Genomic DNA, 25,320 nt, shown 5'->3' on the forward strand with positions numbered 1-25,320 from the left:
ACACGTAATTCTTCCTTTGGGCACCACTATACTGCCAAGTTTCATGGAAATCGGAGGGAGACACTTAGATAACCTCCCTTGTTAGTCTTACACTTTGTAATTATTTAACACTGCATATATTGTAATGTTTTATTTTAATTTGTAGAACTGTAACTGTAGAACAATTGTATAATTTTTGTATAACATTTCTATCTTGTTATATGTGTTAAAGGTTTCATCCTGGAATGGAATGTCTCACATTTATGTGTGTTTTCATTTCCAATACATTCGAATGAATACATATTCGTTTCAATGGCATTTACAAAATCACCTCTGACATGTGTGCACGAGTGTGTTAGCCGATGCGTAGCAAAGTATTGTAGGAACAACACTTAAAAAAAATTCTTGTAGAACTAACGAAAAATTTCTTTGTAATCGAAGATCATAATACCCTTTAAGGTGTGGTAATATTATAATGGGATTGAGATACGAAACTCTCGGATCCGTATCCGGATTTTCGAATCCGGATCTAGATCCGAATCTTTCGGACCCGGATCCGGATCCAAAATTTTCGGATCCGGAACTCTCGGATCCGGATCCAGATCAGAAACTTTCGGATCCGGATCCAGATCCGTAACTTTTGGATCCGGATCCGGATCCGTTTGGCCATCCCTAAACCGTGGTCGTGTGAAGCGTCATGCTTTGGGTTTCGGCTACGGGACGCGCCCTGAGCCTCCTGGGGGAAACGTAACAACTTCTCTCCTGAGATTTCAGCCCAGTGTTGCCACATGAAGGGAAATTTCCCTTTTGCAGGGAAATTTGGACCTAAATTTAAGACAAAAGGGAATCTCTATGAAAAATACCACAATTTCAGGGAAAGTTTAAGACATCTGACTACATTATTACAGTATATGTTACGTTCCAGTTTCATATTCACATTTAATTTTTTTCTGTTCTTTTTTCTGCTCCCTTGAATATAGCCTGTATCTATTTATATTTCTGTTAAGTACATCGCTTTTCTGCACCTTCGGATAATAGTAACGATGAGGATTAACGATTACATGGATTCCTTACCAGGATCCAAACCTGGGACATCTCATCAGAAAGCGAATGAAAGTGACATGTATGTGAAAAAATTAACATTTTTTATTCACACGGATATGTACCAAATGAAATACTACTACTACTGCTTCCACCACCACCACTAATAATAATAATAATAATAATTACAGCTACTGCTACTACCACTACTAATACTTATTATTATTATTGTACGATTTGCTTAGGTTAAGGGAAAAATTGGCCAAAGAAGGGAAAGTTTCCCCCTTGGAAAGTGAAATTATGAACTCCTATTGTGGCAACACTGTTTCAGCCTGTGGACGGGATCGGTGGCCACCCACCAACATGAGGAAATTGAGGAGCTACGAATGAGTAGCCTAAGCCGGTCATGGAAACCTACATCAACGACTGGAGGTTCGTCGTGCTGACCACATGTCAGCCCGTAACTGGTTGAATGATCTCCCACCTCGGGTGAGTGAGTGAGTAGGGTCAAGTGGGAGGGAGGCCGGCAGTCGGTAGGAAGGCCGGGGCCCTCAATGGGGCTGTTGCGCCACGTGTTATTCTCTCTTTGCGCCGTACTACCAGGGAGTAGCGACGATTGGGTTCCAAAACTGGAGGGGAGGGGCAAGGACAGTATAATTTCCCTTGATTCATAATGTTTAGCATGGTTCGGGACCAAAAGTGGCAAAAAGGGTGGGGGTAACTGTCCCCGAAGCCCCCCAATCGCCGCCACTGCTACCAGAGCCAAACTTAGGCTTGTTATTTGGGCACTCAAAATTGAACCATCACAGTGCAATGCAGGTACTTTTCCCCCGCTTATACTATTTTAGTTTGCTTTTAGAATTCACTTTCCACTGATTTGGTCTGATCGTACAGTCACCAGTAACGAATAACGAACGAGGCATACATCCTTAAACGCTTCCCTGCACTGCAATGCGTTATGTGTGTTGCATAACTCTACGGCGATAACAGAAGTTGTTATCGAAGTTTGCTCATCGCCGTAGAGTGAATTCGCTTGGGACCTTCCTGCTGAGGCGGCTCAAGATAAAATTTTCACCCCGGCCAGGTAAATGTTGGCGCCCTCTCTGCTTTCTCTTTCCACTCTGGTCCGCCTACTTATCACCTCCCTAAATAATAAAATAATAATAATAAAAAAAAACGACCACGTTACATGTTTACGGTTTTAATGACAAAAATGATAGCTTTATTTTTTAAGTGCTACTGTCAGATAACTTTTATTATAGGCATGTATTTATTTAATACCTACATACAATACTATAGCTCTTTTCAGTTCTTACAGCGGGCGCTCTAGAAGCTGGCAAGGGAAGTGGGGAGCGTGGAAACGACCAATCCAGTGCGATAAGAATCGCAGCAGCCTGTAGAACGAGGTTCACGTAGTACTTATATCCGCCACTGCGTATCTCTCGGCGCCACTGCTGTTGTCTGGTTGGTCTGCGGCGTAATCCCCGCTCCCCACTTCCCTTGCCAGCTTCTAGAACGCCCGCCATAAGAACTGAAAAGAGCTATAACTTCAAGAGGACCTGAAAAGATTGAGTAAAGAGACAAAAAAGTTAAATAATGACTTTTAAACAAACTTAACGGAACTCAACCAACAATTTATCATCATCCTAATTTTACAAAACGCCGGCCTCCGATGCGGAGTGGTTAGCACAGCGCACTACGACGCCAGGGGTTCCGGATTTGAATCTCGGCGCGGGCGTGGGTGTTCTTTGTCAGTATCCTTTCATCAATTTCATCATATCATCACTCATCCTTATCTTCGTGATTAGCTGAAAGTGACATAAATGCGAAGTAAAATAAACCAGCTCCAACCGAACAATTCTACAAATAAACTAAAATACAATTTTACGGGACAACCTGTACCGCATTTTGCACGCTAATGAGGCTCTGGGATCCTTCATACATTTCATCCTATCACCATTCATTCTCATTTTTGTTCCAAAAATATAAAGGTTGAACATTCTGTAGGAGTCGTCATGATCTGCATCTCGTTCCTTAAGCTCGCTCGCAGAGAAGGACGGGATTAAACTTTAAGCAACGCCTAAAGCAATTGAGGACGGGTGTTAACTTCAAACGCCCTAAATTAATTACGAACAAGACAATTATTCAAACTCGCAAGACTGACGTAATGCTCACCGCCCAGATTTCTTAAACATTACAGTGATATTGCGATAGGTAATCGTTTCTTCACAATGGAATATTACGGTACCTCGCCTACAATAGCTACCAGTTGCATTTATACATTATTTATTAGTTTATGAAGAATTTAGCTTTCAGTTGGTATTGGCTGTCTGAGGCTGAAATGTTTGTACATGAAAATTTACGTTTTGAGCAAGAAAAATTGGAGAAAATTTATTTTCTTTATTTTACTTCGCTTTTTGTGCTACTATTTGGCTAATTTGCGAAGATGGGGATGAGTTATGATATGATGAAATTGATGAATGGACACTCATAGACATCCATGTCCATGCCGGGATTCGAACCCGGGACCCCTGGCGTCGTAGTGCGATGTGCTATCTACTCCGCCACGGGGGGCGGCAAAAATTGAAGAAAAATCTGATAAAATTTTGTGAAAGTGTTTTTTGAAAAGCCTGAAAATTGACAGTCGCTTCTATTTAGTCGACAATGACTGAGGTCCTGGTTCAAAATTGGTGTGAATCGTAGTATTCTCATCATTGCTCTGATTGAATAGCGTCTTTTTTGGAAAGTGACGGTTGTTGGAGGACATTTTAAATTACTTCGTCTTAATTACAATTAATCTTTAATACCTTGTTAGGAGAGAAATATAGAATACTTATTTATGGTTGACACGAAGTAAAGCTTGACCAAGAAGAGAACATCCCTCCGTCACTACGAGCGGTGAACAGACAATTGGCGGACAAATGTTTAGCATGTAATCCTGCCCCGTTGCCAAAATATGCGGCTTTCTTCAACACATCGTCGTCACCCTTATTCACTGCTAAGTGTTTCTAGAGGAAAATCGTACACAGCGGAAGTGAAGATGTTAGTTATATTTAACGTTGTTGAATTTTATGAAATGAGGCAACGAAGGAAATTTATAAATATGGCAGCACAGGGGCACTCCGCCCAGGCCCGTAGCCAGTCAGGGGCCAGGTCAGCTGAGACCCTGGCAGGGCCGCCAGCACCCCCTTCCCCCCGGCACTGCCGCAAGTCCCCTCGACATTAGGTAAAAGTATTTTGTATTCTAATTTATTTGATGTGAAGAGTGAAAATGTAGACAGAATATATTATTTTGTTCACAAATTCGCGAGGAATAAATTCACAAAACATAACAGCAACTATTAGATTTGTTCATTTTGTTTGTGAGCAGAAGTTTAAGTAGCGGCAAATGTTCAGAAGATTCTCCAGACTGTAGAGAGTTCTTTCATAGGGGAGCTTCTTTATCTGTAACTTCTCTGCCCCTGTTGCAGCCTCTCGTTCGACAAATACCTGCGACTTTAACGTCATCATCCACATTTCTTCCACAGCTGCGTCAAATGTCAACAGATCCAAAGTTTTGGGAACGAAGGGGAGTTTTATTGCTTCGACCGGGTTACGGTAGGCACAATGATTGAAGTGAATATTATACATTTTTACTTGTATGATATAAATACCTGTAACATCAAAAACAGTATGGAGTGTGTATTAAGGGATGGTGTCAGTAGCAGTCATTTAACACTTCAATAGATGTTTTAGAAGATATAGAAAAACTGTAGTATTTGCATGATATTTCTAAATTTTAGGTTTTACAATAACATAATGCAACCCCACACAATTTACCTCCATTTAATACTGTTAAACTTTTGAAAATTGGACATGGCTTACAAAGCCCACCCCCCCCATAACCCGTGACCCCCGCCCCTGGAGATCAATTCTAGCTACGGGCCTGACTAGGCCACAAGCGAAGGGGAAGCGAGAGGACTCATGACTGTGCACTTTAGTTTGCGTGTTTTCCAGGGGTCTTCTATTTTGGTCAAGCTGTAGCTGTAAAAGGAGTGATAGAGAGGATGAATATGAGGGCTCCTATCTGTGTTACAAATATCAAATCCGTAATTAAAGCTCAGTAACATTCAAGAAGAAACTTTGCCAGTCCCATTAGTCGATAGTCTTGAGAATCCTATCAGGCAGTCGAAGGCTCGATTTACCGATTCCAGTATAAATGTCGCACGCAACTGTTTTTTTCCATTTTCGTTCGTAGAGTAGTTTGTCCTCATCCTTAACATTCATTTATTGATAAATTGGGCATTGAAGAATCGTCGTTCAACGTTTTTAGGGAGAAATATCTCTCGAAGATTTTCTGGTGATAAGTGATCAAGAGCTTTGTCGGGATATCAACTTGGATAATTCTGGGAGGAAGCTTTCGGGTGCTAACTTCACTCTCATCTTAACGAACTATAGTATATTGAAGAGCGCGGACTGCGAAGAAGACGCTGCAAGCAATTGGTCCGCCATCTATCACTATCCACAGACGCTTTACTGCTCTTAAGGTCTTCGAAACGAAAGTGTCTGTGGATAGTGATAGATGGCGGACCAATTGCGTGCAGCGTCTTCTGCACATGCTCCCTATCTTAGGAAGGAACGAAATGTCTGACTGGGTGTTCTTTTCAGAGCATCTGGTCTCGCCGGGCGTTCTTCTTAGAACGACCGGCGCCATATTAGAAAGAGCAATAGTCTACGGCAACTGTCTTAACAAGATCGTTGTCTAGGGAACATGACCGAACGAGCACCAGACTTCACGCCAAATCGGAACGATCTCAACCCTCTTCACCAGGCTCGTGGGATGTAAGCAGTGGATTCGTCTTCGGCGAGCATCGCAAGGGCTGGATGGCAGTCGGGAGAGATCCAGGACGGACCAGAGACAACCAGGATACGAGACCGAAGCAGACGACACACCCAGACAACGAGCCGCTTAGCCAGACTGGGCAGCTAGGAGGGGCGTGTAGGTGGATACCTTGCGGTGTTATACCAAGCCTGCACGGGGTGAGTTGGTGGTCCTCAAAAGGGCCGCTTGGTCCGACTGGAGGCCGCGCGGAGTGAAATCGGTCCTTCCGGGGGCCTGGGGGGGAAGCCAAGCCAACACCTGCTATCATTCTAAAGTTTAACTGAGGAGCTCCCCAGTTCCAGAAGAGGACCCCGTTCGAGGAAGTCCTTGTCGTCCTGCGCAAAGCTATTACTTGACTCAGAAGCACCCCGGGTGATTATGGGGACACAAGCCGGAGCAGCCTACTGGAGTTGGGAGCCCAGAAGCTAATCCGCTATCTCTCTGAGAACCCAAAAATTACACTGTCCGCGGCCCTCGAGGTCGCATCCCGCTGAAGAGTCGGGGAACGCTGAGCAAGGGGTGGCTTTGGGCCGATTCAGCGGGGAAGTTGGAAGGAACGCGGTAATCGGGCTGGCGTTAGTCGTGAGCACTGGGAGGCCTGGGGGGGTTCCCCACGTGCAATAAAGCAGCCGGCCCGTGAACCAGCTGTGACCCCGACAGCACCGCACTCCTACATGCCTTCTTGGGGGGGGGGGGGGGGGGCACCGGGGACCATGTGCGTGCCGCGTCGACCAAATTGGAAGATAATTACTGTCCTCGTCGGAAATTGTCCAAGGGGTATAGGCAGGCACATGGGCACGAAATGTGGTTCCCCCGGGTAGGAGCGAAAGTCCCACTTTTCTCCAAAGTTTTCCTGAGGCGAGGTGGCAGGGGAAGGGGAGGCGACCCCAACTGGTCTCCGGGAGGGCCGGCCGTGGTCGGGATAGCTCTGCGGGCCACCCAGTCACTCCTGACTGTCCACCGAAGGGGTACGAATACCCAGACTGACCCGACCCAGACTCCTCTAAGTCCGACAAAGACGTCTATCTCAAAACTTACATTAACCCATCCCAAAAGTACACCATACCAACCAATAATACCAACCTAACCAAACCAATTAATAATACTTTTAGTTTCAGGCGAGTCAACGTAAAGCGGAGTAGTTAGAAAAATCTCCCCACTAACATACCCAATTAGTTTGAAATAATTAGAATCTCTCTTCATAGGATACCTCAACTACCAAAACCTACCTCAACCCATCCTTACCAGGGGAAACCCGCAGTGGTAAACAATCTGGTACCAAAAACCACCACCTACCCAAAATCTATATCATCCAAACATAAAGTCACTGTCACGCCCAGGTTTTCCTCCCTTCTTCGGGAGGTTTTTACTGGATTAAATAATCTAAAAGTATACCCGCACACGAATGTTGCGAATTAATTAAACTAGGAGGTTTTTACTGCCAATTTATGCATGCGGCAGGTTTTTTCCTCTATCACGCAAAAAGCTATTGTATCTTTCCTCTCTTCTATCTTCACCTTCACTTTCGCCTTTTAATTACATTTCCGGTAAGTGCCACACCAGGCAGACACAGTTTGATTCATACACACTAGGTGCGCTTTCTAGGTATTCCCTAACAAGCATGCTATGGAGGGCCCCGAGGGGGAAGGGTACTCACTCAGAGAACCCCGAACCTTAGGGGGACGCTTACAAGACGAGGCGTTGCCACAGACCTGTGCTGGGCCCCACTCATCCCGGCGGGCCTTTGGGGGCCGGGAAAACTTAAAATTTCTGATTTCTGGAAACGAAAGTGAAGTTAGCACCTGAAAACCCGAGGAAATCTCTCCAATCATCTTGCAAGCTGCTTGGAGATAAGTTTCATTAATGTATCCTTATACCTTAGCAGCCTTGCGCATTGTGTGTTTACTGAACCTTGACGGAATTTCACGATGTAGAAAGCACAGCGCAGAAAGAGGCAGGTCAACAAGGTGCTGATTGAATAAAGAAGCCGATGATGGGAGACGATAAGACAAACAACGCTCTTGCCCGCCCAAGGTAGAAAAATTACCACTTGTTCCTCAGGTATGCATCGGCTAAGTGCAGGTTATTCGTAGCGAATCTAGAATAGTTGCAGCGGTCGGGTTGAGCAAAAAGAGAAAGTGTTGCGGATTTTGATCTGGTTACACCATGTTAAGTGCAGAAGCAAGAAGGTTGCAGGATTCCTGTCCCAGTTATGGTTCCTGGAATAGCATTGCGTCACGCCAATAAATTTGTTTTAGTTTCCTCTTGTTGTTCTGTCAAGGCTGCGGTGTACAAGAATGTCGGGTTATTTTTAAACCTAAGAAATGACACTAATCTCCCTCTCTTTATCTATGTATCTGACGGTTGCATTCTTGTTCAAAATTCTTTGTTATTAACGCAAAATGTTCTCTAATCAATACGTTGGAAGGGAAGGAATAAGGATACATTAATGTAACTTATGCAACATAATGAAACATAATGAGTTATTTATAAAATATTTAACGTAAAGGAATGTTCGGATCTCTTAGGCAGTTCAATTTGAGGTTTGCCGTCTTCACAGACAATTCGATTCCGGTGGAAAATTGTACTTTGGCTCCGTTCTAGGGATTGAAGAAAAACATAACTTGTCTACGCGCGCTGGTTCTAGTATCCTGGGGAAAGCGTAACAACTTTCCTCCTGAGATTTCGGGACCGGTGGCCATTTACCATCGTGAGGAAATTGGGGAGCTACGAATGAGTAGCGTAACCCGGCCGTGGAAACCTACAACAACGACTCGTGGTTCGTCGTGCTAACCACATGTCACTCCGTAAGTGTTTTGGATGATCGCCCACCTCTAATGTGGCATGTGAGGGTGAGGCCTGTAGTCGGTAGGTAGGCCATCAAGGTCTGTTGCGACACGGGTTATTATTATAAATAAATTTAAAAGTAAATTAAAGGGTTTGAATCAAACTGGGGTTGATATCGAATAGTTAAGGCTGTGGACTCATGTTCGATCCTTAGAAATGGCACAAATTTCACGATTCTAATCGCACACAATATAGTACTTCCCCAATTTTTCTTTCACCTTCATTGTGGATCAGAATTTAAGTATTTCGCTTATTTTGAATACTCATGCCGTTGTTACTCCAGGTTATCACCTATCAAGTATACACTGTTATAATAAGTTGTCTTCGTGATATTGTAGACACATATAGAACTTGCCTGTGTTGACCTCCGTGGCGGAGTGGTGAGCAGAGCGCGTTAATACACTAAGGGCCACTGTTCGAATCCCGGTCTTGTCATTTTGTGGGTGTCCTTTAATCAATTTCATCATATCATCACTGAACCTCATCATCGCGATTCATCTTCGCGCTTAGCCAAAAGTGGCAGAAAAGCTAAGTCAAATGAGCCAAATCAATCAATCGATCAACATATAGACCTCATATTTATCATCGGTGTACTTAAACACAGCTCCACCATTGTTTTTAATATCGATGCGTGTGCTGCTTGACATACACTAATGCAATGCAATCAATGACTTAAAATGATGCCATTCGCATCATAACGTTAAACTATAAACTAGTTAATCAAGTCTTGTATATAATCCACCTTCAATTTTTTTTTCATGGAGAACAGGATTGTTAGAACTCACTGAACCGTAAAACATGTCTTTCACGCGCACAAGCGTTGAGAAAGGTCGGAGAATGCTCTGCAAGGAAAAAAGTGCTCAATGCTACAATGCCACGGACAGTGACCTTCAAGCGCACGATGTAGCATTGAAAATTCGTTGGGTCATTGGACTACTGAACGTAAAGTTTCATCCATTTCTAAAAGAGTTAAAAGGGGCTATGTCTAAACTCTCTTTAGAAACTATTGGCTTATTCTTTAATGGATTTACATTTCCGAGTAAAAAGCTCGCGATGGCGTAGTGCTGATGTCATCGTAATGTAATGTAAGGGTCCTGGGCCTTGATACCTAGGTGGAGGTATCACACAGTGGTTCGTATTCACACTTTAAACTTTAGGTCCAGCCCCGATTAGCCTATCTGTGCTTTGAGCATCAAAGAGAAGTTACAATAAAACCTCCCAAGAAACTCTTTCCGAGAGATGTGAGGGAATTGTATTCTAGAATGCACGTGTATTTTAATATAGACATAACAGCTTCCAAAATTAGATTTCAATATTCAAATAAGCTCCAAGAAATGACAATTTAATCGCTAAATCCGATTCAAGAGTGGTAATCCGCGATGGCATACTGTTAACGCTGTCGTCTTGTAATCAGTGGGTCCAGGGTTCAATCCCATGAAAATTACGTTGCAGTTTAAAGCTTTATATATTCTTGATATTGTCAGTTAGCGTCTACTGCTTCGTTAAGTATCAAGTATGTGACACTCTACTTTATAAGAAGGAAGATTCATTATTTTAAAAATGTCATAGCCCCTTACCGGTGACGTCATGCGACTAACTCGCTATATTCTGTGTCTGGAATCTGTGAGTAGAGAATGGGAAAAAGCGAGTTGGCAGAGCACAGAAGTGCGCACTGCTGCAAACGGCTGGTAGCTGCAGCCTCGTTTCCCCCTCCATACAATCACTTCCCTTCTCACGAGACCATTGGTCGAGCCCTCTCAAGTCCCTATTTGCGCAGAGAGTTGTTTTCGTTCTGTTGCTCCATGGGCAGAACGCAGACCTAGAGGATGCAAGTCTATACACTTTGTATTATGGGTCACGACTTTGAGAAGGATGGGCGCAGGGTACTTTCTTCCCCCTAAGAGTTAAAGGTTGAGCCGATACCGGTGGCGACGTATCGGTAGGATTTTATTTCTCCAAGCCGGCCAATAGGTTTCCATATTTTGTCGCACGGCCCTGTCGCGGAGTCTAATTATCTGGAAGTTATGCAAAATTCGGTTTCCACTGATTTTGTACAAATATTAAGTGAAAAAGTTAACTTCGTAATTATATAATAGGTATTCTTATATTCTGATGTAATTTTTAAATATTTTAAAACAAAACACTGGTAAATTAATGCTTAGAATTGGAGTGGAAGACCCACTAATATTAATCAATATTTTCAATTACAGTAAAACTTCGTTAATCCGGACTAATGGCGTGATAAGTTGACCGGTTTAACGAAAGTCCGGATTAACTGAAATAACCTAAAAGAACAGTAGAAAGTGCATTAAAACTCCGTTTATAGCAACAAAACACGTTTATTATGGTGTATTTAGAGGGCATAGGCCTAAATACACTAAACAGTACAGTACAAAGTCTGCGGGAAACAGAATTTCATCAGTGGTTGACTGCCTTTTCTTTGGGAAGTTCTCTTGTTGACTTCGTCACATTTAAAACCTTGCGTTCTGCTTTTTTTTGGCCTGTCCGGATTAACGAGGTTTTATTGTACTTTTAATTGTTAGAATTTTGTAGCATCGGTATCAGTAAGAAGCGGTAAGAGAATCGGTATCGGTTCGAAAATAATGCTTATGTAACTGTTGCCACCTCAAACTTTACTTGAATTCCGCTCGACTGCTTTTACTACTTGTATTTCAAATTTGTACCTAGTCTTACCATAAATACTGTCACAAAGTTTTAAGTAAATTGACACAAAATGCTGGGAGATATTTTAATATCCTAATAACATTACTGAAATGGATGCATGACAAATCAAAATTACAAATCATTATTCAAAATAGCCACGCTTAGCACGCACACATTCCGTAAGTCTTTGTGGCCACGCATCAATTGAATTACGCAACACATCGACTGGAAAATGAGAACTGCCTTCAGAAGTCCGTTCAAGCAAATGTACAGTTACCAGCAATAAAAATAAGACACCTAAATCCTGTAATACTCGCTTCTCTGCAATGTGTGTTGCCTATCTCGACAACGATGGCCGAATGTCTACTGCAAGTTCGGACATCGGTGTAGAGTTAAGCAACACATATTACATGGAAGCGAATGTTTCAGGATTTAGGCGTCCCCATTTTCATTGTTCGAGGGAACCAGCAGCTTCGGGGGTTGTGCATAACTTGAATTTCATGTCCCAGGAAGTTAAGAAAAAAATGCACTTAACTTGTGCTGAAAATTTGAGGAGGAGGGCGAGTCGCCTTCCTTGCCCCCTCGAAGTTACGCCTATGGCAGGAACATTGAGTTGTTGTCGGTATATCCTCTCTCAAGCAACCGTAAGGAACTTTCATTTGACCTAGGTCACTTGGTGCGTACGAAAACAATGATGTTGTCGATGGCAACCTGTCAACGCTGGAGAAATAAAAGTGCGTTTACAACATTGCGTGTTCCGAGGCAACAAGTGCTAAACGCATAATTTGTACCTTGTCCTACGCGGCGATCGAGACTAGCCATTTCCATTTGCGAGGCGCAGTTAACTGGGCGTCGTCTAGGTCATCGCCTGTGTAATGGGAGGTCAAGAAATTGGAGCAGGCGACCACGTGGTGTCTCTCCAGTCGCCTCCTCCTTGGTTTGCGCTGGGGTTACGTAAGGCACGCTGGAATAGAACCACGTGACCATGACTCAGGGAAGGTCGGCCACTGACTTTTCCAGAGGATTCTGGAACGCGAAGCCACGACGAGTTTGTTGATTCTGGAGAAAGTGTTGCCAGCTTAGTACTGTTTCGTATCTTATTTTCAAGCACTGGCGAACACTACTTTCGAGACAAGGGTGGCACGAGCTACAAAACACCCACCCCGTCATATATGATTGTCGGGTTGATTTGGTTTATTGTATCGCGAAGATGAGGTGATGATATGTTGAAATTGATGAAGAGACACCTGCAAGGAACACCCATGTCCAGGTCGGCGTTCAAACCCGGCACTCTTGCCTGCCTTCCTGGCAAAGTGGTCAGCGCATCACGCTTCGAAGCCCTGGTTCGAATCCCGGCCCGGGCATGGGTGTTTGTGAGTGTCCATTCATAAATTTCATCATATCATCACTGATCCCATCTTCGCAATTAGCCAAAAGTGGCAGAAAAGCGAAGTAAAATAAAGCAAATCAATCAAAAACAAAACTCTGGCCCCCTGGTGTCGTAGCGGGGCTGTCATTACAACTTCGACACGGAAGTCGGCAGGAAGTACGTAACCAAAAACTCAATATGCTGACCAAGGCAGAAATTTATTTTACGAGTATTCTACAACATAAATTAAACTACGTTTCAACATTCTAGCAAGGTCTTCTTCAGACTCTGTACGGTATTCTTCTCTTCACCCTCTTTCCTTGTGTCCTTTTCTCTTCACCTTCCTTCCTTCTGTCCTTTTTTACCTTTGTCTTCTCTTCCTTCTCTCCCTCAATTTTCTTCTTCTTCCTCCTTTTCTTCTTCTTAAAGAAAATGAAAAGAAGAAGAGAGGGTCCTTTCTTTTCCTTTCTCTTATCTTTTTCTTTCTCTTTCTTCTTTCTCTTTCCCCCTCTCTATCTCGAAATCGTTTAAAGAGAGAGAGAGAGAGAGAGGGAGAGGGAGAGAAAGTGTGAGAGAAATCCTCTCTCAGGGGCCGGGGGCGCGGCAGCCTCCCACATCTCTCCCCCTCTGTCTGTCTCTCTCTTACTCTCTCTTTCCTCCTCCTCCTCCTCTCTCTCTGATTATCTTTCATTCTCTCTCTCTCCCTCTCGTAGAGAATCTGAAGAAGACCTTGCTACAAGGTTGAAACGTAAAGTTTAGTTTATGTTTTAGAATAAAATAAATTTCATCCTTGGTCAGCATATTGAGTTTTTGGTTATAGAAACAAGGCTTAACGGTGTTATCAAAGGAAGTACATTAAAACCATTAAAAGTATTATGGATCCAGGATCATCTTACCAATGATAAAGTCGAGGCGGCACAGGACTGAACAAGGTCCTACAGAGGACTACCTTGACTGGAGAATAGATGCTGGAAATGAAAATTTTCATGAAACATGACAATTTTTCTCTGGTTATTACAGCGTCGAGGTTGCCGGCTAGTGATATAGTGCGCTGTATTATAATTAATAATAGTTAGCATTGAAATTTTTATATAAACATCAAGTAATATAAAATACATTGGGCACGAGTCTTTTTTAATTTTCTTCTCTTTTTAAACTTTAAATAGACTGTAATCGTGAATGGTAAGCAGCTCGTCCAACAGAAAAATGTTTGCCTGCTTCATACCGTTAGGTTTTTAAAATATAAAAGATGGAAACATGTAAGAAAAAAGAATGACCATAAAAATGGAAATATTGTGCAGAAGAATGTCTCTGTCATAGCAATCAAATCCACGAGACATATATAGTCTATAGTGGTTAGGACGATTCGCTGTGTAGAATAATGGACCTCCTCGATGGCGTAGTGGTAACGTCGCCGCTTTGTAATCAAGGGGTCCCGGGTTCGATATCCGGCGGATAGGCATAGTCGTTCGGATCCTACTTTAAACTGTAGGTCAAGTCTCGATTAGCCTATTTGTGCATAAAGTGCATTTCATCCAATCATCAGGCATCCTAACAAAGCGATGAAGAAATTTAACCGGAATTGTTAGGTTATGAGCGTCAGGTTTTGACCTCTCAGCAATTAGTTTTAGCGTCTGTTGCAAGCCGTATGTGCCCCGCACCATACCCGAATATATGGCATGGGAATAAAATAACATGTGGTTGTGTCTTCTCAGGTGACAACACTGAGCAACTTTTTCTTTCTTTGGACTGCCGTTGCATAAGCCAGACCGCACTGGGGAGACAGATATGACCCAGATCCGAGGCGATATAATAGCTAAGGCCAAGTGTTGGGTGGGGCTTCTACCTTAAGGGTGCATGGTCCGTGGAGCAATGTGAATCGGAGAGGGGTCGACGATCGGAGGAGGGAGTGGTTGGCGACCCGCCCTGTCGAACGATTGCAACTTTCACTCTCGTTCCGACCTTATCGAGCTCTGAGTAACGGGACGAAAGAATCCCGTGGCCTTTTCTTATCTTCGGGTTTCATCTGGGCACGAACGAACATTGCCAAATGCTTCTTCGGGTTTTACGAGCACGCCTCTGATTGGCTACCGTCAATTTTGATCACCGTGGCTGTTTTACCTTGCTCCTACCGCTACATGATAATGATGGTGGTGTCTTGACTGGATTTCGAACAGAGGACTCTCAGTATTTTTCTTATTTTACGTCGCCTCACTGTCTCCTCGGGCTAATCGCGGTTGCGAGATGAAATTGATGGAGCGCTCACTAAGGAGCACTTATGCCCACGCCGGGGGTCGAACCTGAGACCGGTGGCGAGTTTTCGAGCATAGCAGTCACGCAGTATGACCATACACTGATTGATTGAGTTTGTGTGTTAAGTCCACTTTATGCACAGTAAGGCTAATCGGGACTGGACCTAAAGTTTAAAGTGGGATCCGAACCACTACGTGCTTCCATCGGGTATCGAACCGTAGACCCCTTGATTACTGAGATGCATTTACCAGAGCTTACTTTTTGTGATTATCTTACCTCACTTTTTCTAGCTCTTTAACTTAATCGCGACTATGAAGAGGAATAGCAATTAACTTTGTTGTGATCGCGAGCCGACGACTCCACGGGCTTGACCACAGAAAAAATTCAAGTCCTGGTGAAGGCACGTGTCAGTGTGCAGATCCCACTGTAGACTGTCCTGACTGACTTACACACATCACATACATTGAATTAATGGCCAGGGGTCCCGGGTTCGAATCCTGGCCTGGGCACGAATGTTTGCGAGTGTCCATTCATCAATGTTATCATATCATCACTCATCCGCATCTTCGCAAATTAGCCAAAAGTGGCACAAAAGCGAAGTAAAATAAAGCAAATCAATCAATCAATTTCATTAATCGATTGATTGCTATGCATCCATCGTTAAAGATTTTATAAGAGGTTCGAGTAGAAGATGAGTCATAGTTCATTATCCTTGAGCATGAAGTTCAGTTTAATACAAACTTTGTCATTCTTTTAAAACTCTCTATATACGTGAAGGTCATAGACCATTTCAATCTTTGTTCCATTTCGTATACCATGTTCTGTTCGTTGATCTACAATGTCTTGATGTGCGTGTCTGTATACTCGAACTTAATGGGCACTGATTACTCGATATACAAGTTTTAGATTTGATCAAGGAAACCGAATCGTGAACTACCCGTATTCGAACCTGGTTGGAAATGCGATATATAACCGTAGATTAAAACAAAAACATTCAACATATTAGTCTTGATTTTTTAATATTCGTTGGCTAAAGGACTTCGAATTTTATATCGCCTCTCTCAATCGAATCCTAATATGGTAGCTTTTGAAGATATCGCATACTTCAATCTTATGAGATGTTTTTTGATTGATTGATTTGCTTTATTTTACTTCGCCTTTTGTGCCACTTTCGGCTAATTTGCGAAGATGGGGATGAGTGATATGCTGAATGGACACTCACAAACATCCATGCCCAGGCCGGGATTCGAACCCGGGACCCCTGGCGTCGTAGCGCGATGTGCTAACCACTCCGCCACGGGGGGCGGCTTGTGAGATGTTTTGAAGCAACGAAAGTTTTATGTGATTTATTTATTTTACTGGTGTTGAATAAAACAAACAACGAGAAACGACACATATATCTGTAATATATATCCCATTACAAATTTGGAGGCCATGACGATTTGAATTACAAGAATAATTTGAAGAAAGCGAGAAATGGAAAAAAAAATATAATCGTGTGGACAACAATGAAACAGGATTGAATACCCATCAACAAGTAAAAACTTACAATAGTCGTGTTGTCGTTAATGTGACGTGTTATTAATTAGTATTTTCAAATATTTTATTTTATCAACATGAGCGTCTGCACAGTATACGAGAACACAACTGAAATAAAGGGCCGAGAATAAAAATAGTGTCGTTTGTGTTAGACGTACGCTCCTATTGATGAATATTGTTCAATATAGATGGCGTAGTTTATCAAGTTACACATTATATTAGTACTCACAATACAAGTTATTGAAGATTTAGATATTATTAGACACTGTAACAATTTATTATTACTTTTAAATTATCCCCTAATACATGAATTTTGATCTTATTTTTCCGTATTTTTAATGAAGAAGAAATCGTAGTTTGACAGATATCCGAATGAAAAAGAAATTAATTATTAATTTCTTAATTATACGCACATTTTACACTCTATATGAAATTCGAACATATGAGCTTCTGATTACGGAGAATTAAATCTCCAAATGACATGTCTTGTGCCTGGGTGCTATGAGGTGTCGATTTAGGATGTCCCTATTGAATGTCCTAGGTTCGACTCCCGACCTGGACATAGTTTCGTGATGTGCGTATTATTGTTGCGTTTTAAATTTTATTTAATCATTCACACTCATCGTCCTACATATAAAATATGTCTATAAATATATTTAGATATGATTCCTGTTAGGTTTAAGATAAAATAAGAATTATCAAGGATTAAAGTGTGGGTGACACATATAGCTAGAAATACAGCAAATGGAAGATATGAAAAATGAAACAATTTTGGTTATACACTATTTATTTAACAGTCGTAGACCAAACTATCTCGTTCATACATGCAAGTAAATTATAGTTTCATAGAAACAACGCCACCCCAAAACGGGCTATACACTGCGAAAACTTGGCTGGAGAAATAACGGTATATGACCGTTATTTCCGCTGCCATTCAACCACCGTAAAAATGACAATGGCCATCTTTTAAAGTATTAACGGTCATTATGTAGTTGTAATCTAAAAAAAACATTATATGTTTTATGTATAAAAAATATTCAAAAATACGGTTGCTACCGTTTTTGTAAATTAACATCCAGACTGTTAGATGTTAACGGTAGAGTATTGTGAATTTTACAGTAGATTCTAACAGTGTAGAAAAGGTGCTAAATGCACTTGATTTACTTATTTAGTTGATGACTAGAGATATTATCTCTTGAGGTGCATAAGGAGTTGAAGAAAGATTACAGGACATACGTTAGAAGGGAGGATGTGGTGAAATGAAAGGTGTTTAATAGGAATAGGTGTCTAGGAAATGAAATCTAATACCCGTAGCTGACTCCCAATCCATTGAAGGACAGATGGGCAACAGCGGGGGCGGCAGAGTAAGCGGTACCAATCAGACCATGAGGGGCGGCGACGGCAGTCCTGTAAGCAGGGGCGCCGTAAGCGTAAGCAGGGGCACCGTATGCCCTGTATGCTGGGGCTCCGAAAGCCCTGTATGCTGGGGCTCCGTAGGCGGCTATTGCAGGGGCGTGGTAGCCTCCGTAAGCCAGGGCGTCGTTGCTCACTCTGACGTCAGACTTGCGGACGCTGGAGAATGGGGTGTCGATGGACTTCTGGTAGGTGGAGATCTGTCCCAGGTTGCCTGGGGTCCTCAGGATGTTGGAGGCCTGGGAGGTGATGGCCGGGGCGGCGTAGGCCACGGAGGGGCCGCCGTAGGCGTAGGGGGAGCCGACGCCGTAGGTTGCGTAGCCGGCGTTAGCAACGGCCACGACTGCAGCGAGAACCAAAAACTGAAAAAAAGAAACAAAGCACGTGAACACCTGCATTCTTTATGCAAATACAAAAGAAAATTTATACAAAATTAAGTTGTCCTGATAACTACAGTAACTGTCACATACGATGGCACAGGGTTTTACAGGTAGAGAGAGAAATGCTGCGGCAGACAAGCCTACAACGTTGCCAGATTTCCCGATGGTCACACCTTCGCTAGAAGCAGCTTCAGTACAAGGGATTCGGATTGGCTGTCGCGGTCACGTGACTCTCACTATGTGGGTTGGGATTGGGGGGGAGGGAAGGGGGTGACATGTAAAAATAATCGAAAACAACCGATATTAGTGATGAATCAATAGTTTTCGGGGTCGATAAGATGAATAGTGACACTCCCAATGCCGTTCAACTCCAAGACACCTCTGGCACCTCTAGCGGTGGGGTTGGGAAGGGGGTGACATTTAAAAATAATCGAAAACGACAGATATTAGTGTGGAATCAATAGTTTTCGGGGTCGATAAGATGAATAGTGACACTCCCAATGCCGTTCAACTCCAAGACACCTCTGGCACCTCTAGCGGTGGGGTTGGGAAGGGGTGACATTTAAAAATAACCGAAAACGACAGATATTAGTGTGGAATCCATAGTTTTCGGGATTGCTTAGATGAATAGTGACACTCCCAATCCCGTTAAACTTCAAGACACCTCTGGCACCCCTAGGGGTGGGGGTGGCAAGTGGGTGACATTTAAAAATAATCGAAAATGACAGATATTAGTGTGGAATCAATAGTTTTCGGGGTCGCTAAGATGAATAGTGACACTCCCAATGCAGATCAACTTATTCATTCTTCCTCTTGGAGGTGGAACTAAAAATGTTGTTCTGAAATTGTTTTTAAATTTATATTATAGTGAATTTGTAAAATATATTACTTCATAATTTGTATACTGTACCTACTTATACTTTTAAATACCTGTAAATAAAATTAGTTACATTTTATGCTATAGTTAGAATTCATTTAAAACCCGTGCAACGCCGGGTAATCAGCTAGTATTATATATGTGTCTGTCTGTTTGTGATTAATTTTTAAAATAACAGGTGTTAAATTTTAACGGTAAAGTATTGGAAATTTTCGCTAAATTCTAACCATTAAGACACCTGGTTACTCAGTAATTTTAACTAATATAGACATTATAAGTACTATTGCTTGGTGACAACAAATTACTAGTGATTTGTGTTTTTGTTTTAAGTTTACTTTATGCATAGATATAATAATTGGGACTGGCAAGTGGAATCCAAACCACTATGGACCTCCACCGGGTATCGAACGCGGGACCTCTTGATTAAAAGGCGAGGTCGTTATCAATAAGTTTTTCATATATCTCCAGTTCTTTGCGAGAAATTTTGAGGCAATTTCCAGTTGGAGTATATTTCCACAGAGGTTCCCATAAGTCTTCAAGTTTTGGAATGGACAAATATTTCTATATTACACTCAAGTAATTTATAAATAAACTATCGCTATTCATTTTAATATCAATTAGCAAAATAAGTATTTATACAAGTTTTGATTCATGTTTTCGTCAGGCAAACGAAAACTTAACTTTATGTCGCTAGAAATAGAGATTCTACTGTTCTTTCAGTCCATCAAATTTCATTTTTGTAACTTCGAGATCGTCTTCAATTTCGATTTTCTTGGCTCATGGGCAGATTGGCGATTTCAATTCCGTTAAGTTAGTGTTGCATAAGTATTCATAGCCACTAAACTTTAATATGTAGTTTTTCAATTTTGTTAGGTAAGTATTTCTAGTGACACCGAAAGAAATGTCAAGAGGAGGACGCCTGTATTTGGCAGACCTGGCTGTCGTCAAAGAAGAAGAATTAGACAAATATGACATAGCCCTGCATTTTGGGGGAGGGGAATCTGATGATTTCAAATCAATAAGTGATTCTGGAAGTATTTTGAGTGCTTATCACGCACATGGCATCCATTTCCCCCCATCACTTCAGGAATTTTTACAATTTCACAATCAAAATTCTCATATTCGCCATTCCATTACACCTATTACAGAACGCAGCAAAATAAATTTAAAAAAGGGAAATTTCGGTTGTTTAAAACCAATAGGTCATTCTGAAAGTATTTTAAATACTGATGATGGATATGACATAAATTTATTCCCATCACATCAGGATTTTTCCCTAGATCAGGATTTTTCTCCGCGCCATTTTCAATCAACCCACTACATAAGAACATTGAGTTTTGGACATTTTCTGAAGGAAGTTTTTATGAGGGATTTCGAAACTCGAACTTACATAATCAAAGTCATGTGTCTTGTTAAGATAGAAGGTGCATTAAATACGTATTATTCTACGTGCATTTATAGTTCAAAATTAGAGGATTTGTATTGTAGAAAAACAATATTTTACCATCGTCTAAACAGAGCCATCTATTGAGGCAATGATGGAACTATACATATTATTGTGAAATTAAGTCAGTTAATATATTGCTATCACTAGACGTGATGGGCAAAAATGGATTTCATTTTTGGAATAAACATGCTAAAATTATTCAGAGACAACAGTCAACATGTCATCCAAACCGGTGTAATCTAAAAGTAAACAAAATTAGTTTTTCTTTAAATTGTTGCATCGTTTTCTCAAATTTTTGAGGGAAAGAAATAGAGTCAAAGCACAAGTTTCTTTCCCTGCTGTCCCTACCGATTAAATATTGCTTGCAGATAAATCAACCACCGCAAAACTTACTTACGAAGAGAAAGCAATACTGTATGTAATAGACTTTTGTGCACACTTCGAGCATAGCTAAACCTCCGGAGCTGTTTCGGACTTGTGGGCTTATGGGCCTCCGTGTAGGCGTAACGACAACGCTTTGTGATCAAAGAGCCCTGGATTCGAAATTTGTACACATTTTGATTCCGATAACTCTCGTAAATACAGAGCTTGTACGCAGAAATTTACATAGCAGCTAAATACCTTGGACAGCTGGTTTTGTGTTGTATTAGATAAAAATCTTATCACACGTTTGAAAATAACGGACGAGAATCAGATTTTCCCTATCATGGACGACCTAAAGTTCTACTACCATTTGCCTATAGACGTCGTTTTGTAAAATAAGAAGCGAATTCTCGCCAGTTATAAGGCATCACTGGAGCTAGACGTTTGCAACTAGAACTTTGTAATATACTGTGTGATTTCGCAGGGACATAAGGGTCAAGATGGCTCAAAGTCATCAATTTTATGACCATCATAACTAGAAATATTAGAGGTTCTAAGCTGATATTCATTTACCTACAAGATATCTCGGACAGCTGATCTGGTAATGCCTTTGAGTAAGAGTTGGTTGAATTTCGTTGTAAGTCCACTTTTTTAACAGAAAGGCTAAAATTGAGACTGGATCTACAATTTAATGTGGGATCCGAACCACTATTTTGCCTCCACCGGTTATCGAATCCGGAACCCCTTGATTACACACAGAACCTAAAGTGAATTTGATGCACTCTAATGCATCAAATGATGCATATACATGCGTAATTTCGGTTTGTTTTAAATTGACTTGATGTTTGATGCATTTTACTGCATCAAATAGGAATATCTGTTATGACGTGTGTCTTTTGATGCATCTTAGTGCGTAACTCTGTGGCTGGTGAAATTTAATACATTTAACTGCATACTTTTAAACTTTTAAGTTATGCAGATATATGCATAATTTTCTCAAAACTTATAAAATTTGTTGATGTTTTTGCAATAATTGAGTTCGTCAATTCACAAAGTGATGGAAGTAGAAACGTAATACGTTAGGAAGAAAAGTACATGCATTTCCATGCTGTTTTATCTTTTCGTTACACCTTTCTGCCATCAGCAAATCCAATGCTCACCTAGTTGGTTATCTCTAAGAAGATAGTTCGGAAAAGCAGTTCACATCAAGAGTCAAGGATGAAGACGTGAAAGTTACCATAGACAAACGTAGCCCAGCAGCCACGGGGAGGCTGAAGCCACCTCGAAATCCTTAAAATGTCTAATTTAAATAGTGTATAATGGTAATTAATTTTACTATCTTCGCAGGATTAAGCATCTTGTATAGTAAGTTGTAACATACTGAAATTCTTCAGGGTTTCTCTAACCCCCAGTTTTTCGCCTTTAGCTGCTGTTGATAAGAGGATGAGCCCCTCCCGGAATAAAATTCTGGCCTGTTACCATATTAAATCGAGTTCAAAGCAGAGTATACAAGGCGACGACGTTACCATTACGCCATCATGGAGACCCGCTTTTAACTCAAATCTATCAATGGATTTCAAGTATTCCCCACATTTCTAGTTTTCCAAATTATTCTTATATTTCAAATCTCCGTCTGGTTCCCAATTTCTGATATTAAGGTGTCGTACTTCGGTTACTAAAGCTTTTAAGTATAGTGCGTTCTGGGAGGGTAAAATTATCCATGTTTCGATCACACAAACTGCCTTAAAATTAGATCTTCTGATTTTCAACTTACATGGCAAGACTACGGATGTATATGGTATAATAAATAATATAGACAGGCTATTATTATGTATTTATTTTTTATATTGATAATGACGCGATCATCATTGATATTGCGTACTACATGGCCTGCCACCGACTTAAGTTTTCTAGTAATGTAAGACTTGAAGCTTTCCTGGCGATGAATGATGAAAACATTCTCTCGGGCTAACGACCAGGTGAGTTGTGGAAAAGATTCCAAGCTTTCGGGAGCTAACGTCTTCATGTAGACGAGAGTGACGTTAGCTCTCGAAAGCTTGGAATATTTTCTACAACTCACCTGGTCGATAGCCCGAGAGAATCTTTTCATCATTCTAATAATGTCAGGGAATGAATGAAGATTATGCAGTTCAGTGTTACGTTATCATCTCCACTCATCTTTCTAAAGATATCTTCGAAAAGTTCAATTCTTGTTTCTTGGTTTGTGTAAGGTACTATATTTCACATATGCAACTTAAATTATTGCTTTATCATATCTGAACCACTGGTGTACGCAAGGTGAGAGCTCTGATGGGGCTACAGCTTCTTCCGAAATTTTTAGAAAATCAAAATTGTCAGATGAAGGCAGTTAAGAACTCAGGGAAAACTGAAGTGGTAAATACAACCCAACCCCCTCCCCCCGTTAAAATGACCCCAGATTTCCATTTGAATAACTTTTGATATTAAAGTTAAAAATGATTACGAAATATCTTATTGTGTATCCTGCCCCCCTAGAACGCAGCTACAATATCCATCTTTATAATTGCAGTGCCCTCCGAAAGAAAATCGTGCGAGCTGAACTGTTATATTCTTTCATATTAGACGAGAGAATAACAGTGTATGAATATTTATTGATTGAGTGATTTGATTTATTTCCTTTCGCTTTTACGCCACTTTCACTAATCGCGAAGATGAGGGTTAGTTGATGAAATTAATGGAGAGACACTAGCAAAGAACATCTATGTAAGGCTGGGATTCGATCCAGAGACCCCTGTCCTAACCACTCGGCCACGGAGGCGCCTCTTTATCTTAAGGGGACATGTTTCAGATACGCAACTTTAATTACTGCTTATGTATTTTAACCTTTAGATTTTTTTTAAAATGATACGAGGAAATACCAATTTATGATTACGAAATTAAACTGCCAATAATTTTCTCTTTAACAATCTTTAAGTTTCAATTTTTTAAGTCCACTTGATGTACAGAAGGGTTAATTGGGGCTGGACCTGAAATTTAAGGGATCCAAATCGGTATGTGCGCACACCGGGCATCGAACCCGCGACCCTCGATGACGTTACCACCAGGCCATCCGGGAGGCATTTTAACAAGCACATGGAGCCAGTGGACCCGGGCCTGGGTATGGATGTTCTTTATGAGTGTCCCTTCATCGATTTCACCATATCATCACTCATCCTCATCTTCGCGATTAGCTAAAAGTGGTAGAAATGAAGAGTAACATAAACCAAATCGATCAATGGACTAACTTTAAAATAATCATTCTTGATACTAGTTACTTTAAAAAATTACATAAATGAAGAGGAGGCGGTAGTATTTAGTCTTCCCGCTTGCCTATAAAACATACCTTGTACATTGCGGTAGAAGGAAGGACTTCAGAGGCTGATATTCCAATGACTCTCGAGGCGTAAGGAAGTGGTCTTATATACCATAATAGCGGTTCCATTCAGAAGGGTGTTGGCTTCGACTACTCCATCTATTCTCCGGCGCCATATCTGAGGATATAATAAGCATAAAAATTATCGTAAAACCTGAAAGTTGCCCCACAGTACGAAAACGACTTCTGAGGGTGTGGGAGGGTTAAAATTAATAAAAAAAGAAACAATGAGAAGCGAAAAAAAACGCCTTGTTCCACTTTCACTGCATAGAGCCATGTTTCTTCTGATATGTGAGGTATAGGTCAATCCAATTGTCCCCTGTCTCCATTTTGTTTTGGGCGAGGCTGTCGCCCGGAATACCAGTCCTTCCCTCCTGTTCTTTACGCATTGTCGAACCTTCCGTAAGGTGCGTTACATAAGACGTAATTTGCAAGGAACTTTTCTAGTCGCTGGTATGGTTGGTGCGAGAGACCGCTCTTTGGACAAGTTTGTTTCAACTTTTGGTAGAGATGCACTACTCGGGACTGGACCTACAGTTTTCAAGCGTCCGAGTCACTGCGTTGACACGCACCTATCGGTCTTTATGTATGTTCTATGACTTTTAGTACATTATATCACTCTCCTTAATGGAACTTCCCTGAATTTATAGGCGAGAAGCTGCAAAGCCTTCCTTTTTATTACATTTAAGCGAGCTTTCAGACCGAAGCGACATGAGTGTATACTCTGTCCCAGTTATCTCTGGAGCAAGCGAACGGAAACAAGTCTCTGCGTAAGAAGAGTCAATTTATTTTTCTGGTTACAAAATGCAGGTTAGTCGTTCATCAGGTCTTCCTAAAATACGTCATATTGTTGAAATTTTTCTGGCAAGGATGTTAAAGATCCAGGAATTTTAAAT

General features: G+C 41.4%; 1 protein-coding gene across 1 annotated transcript; it reads right to left on the reverse strand.

The window, feature by feature from the left end:
* Positions 1-17,305: 17,305 nt before the first annotated feature.
* On the reverse strand, positions 17,306-24,542 carry LOC145997484 (cuticle protein 76-like). Its single transcript, XM_083134584.1, has 2 exons — positions 24,395-24,542; positions 17,306-18,328 (listed from the first exon to the last, which is right to left on the reverse strand). The coding sequence occupies exons 1-2, from the start codon at positions 24,491-24,493 to the stop codon at positions 17,855-17,857; spliced, it is 573 nt and encodes a 190-aa protein (XP_082990710.1). The 5' UTR covers positions 24,494-24,542; the 3' UTR covers positions 17,306-17,854.
* Positions 24,543-25,320: the final 778 nt, after the last annotated feature.

The sequence above is a fragment of the Lepisma saccharinum genome, chromosome 1 (genome assembly GCF_977018435.1).
Source record: "Lepisma saccharinum chromosome 1, izLepSacc3.1, whole genome shotgun sequence".
Lineage (NCBI taxonomy): Eukaryota > Metazoa > Arthropoda > Insecta > Zygentoma > Lepismatidae > Lepisma > Lepisma saccharinum.

Bases quoted from the DNA above. Each gene is read 5' to 3' on its own strand.
- LOC145997484 (XM_083134584.1), bottom strand. From the start codon at position 24,493: ATGGAACCGCTATTATGGTATATAAGACCACTTCCTTACGCCTCGAGA. The intron at 18,329-24,394 runs GTATGTTTTATA...TCTTTTTTTCAG, and splicing joins CTTCTACCGCAATGTACAAG to TTTTTGGTTCTCGCTGCAGT.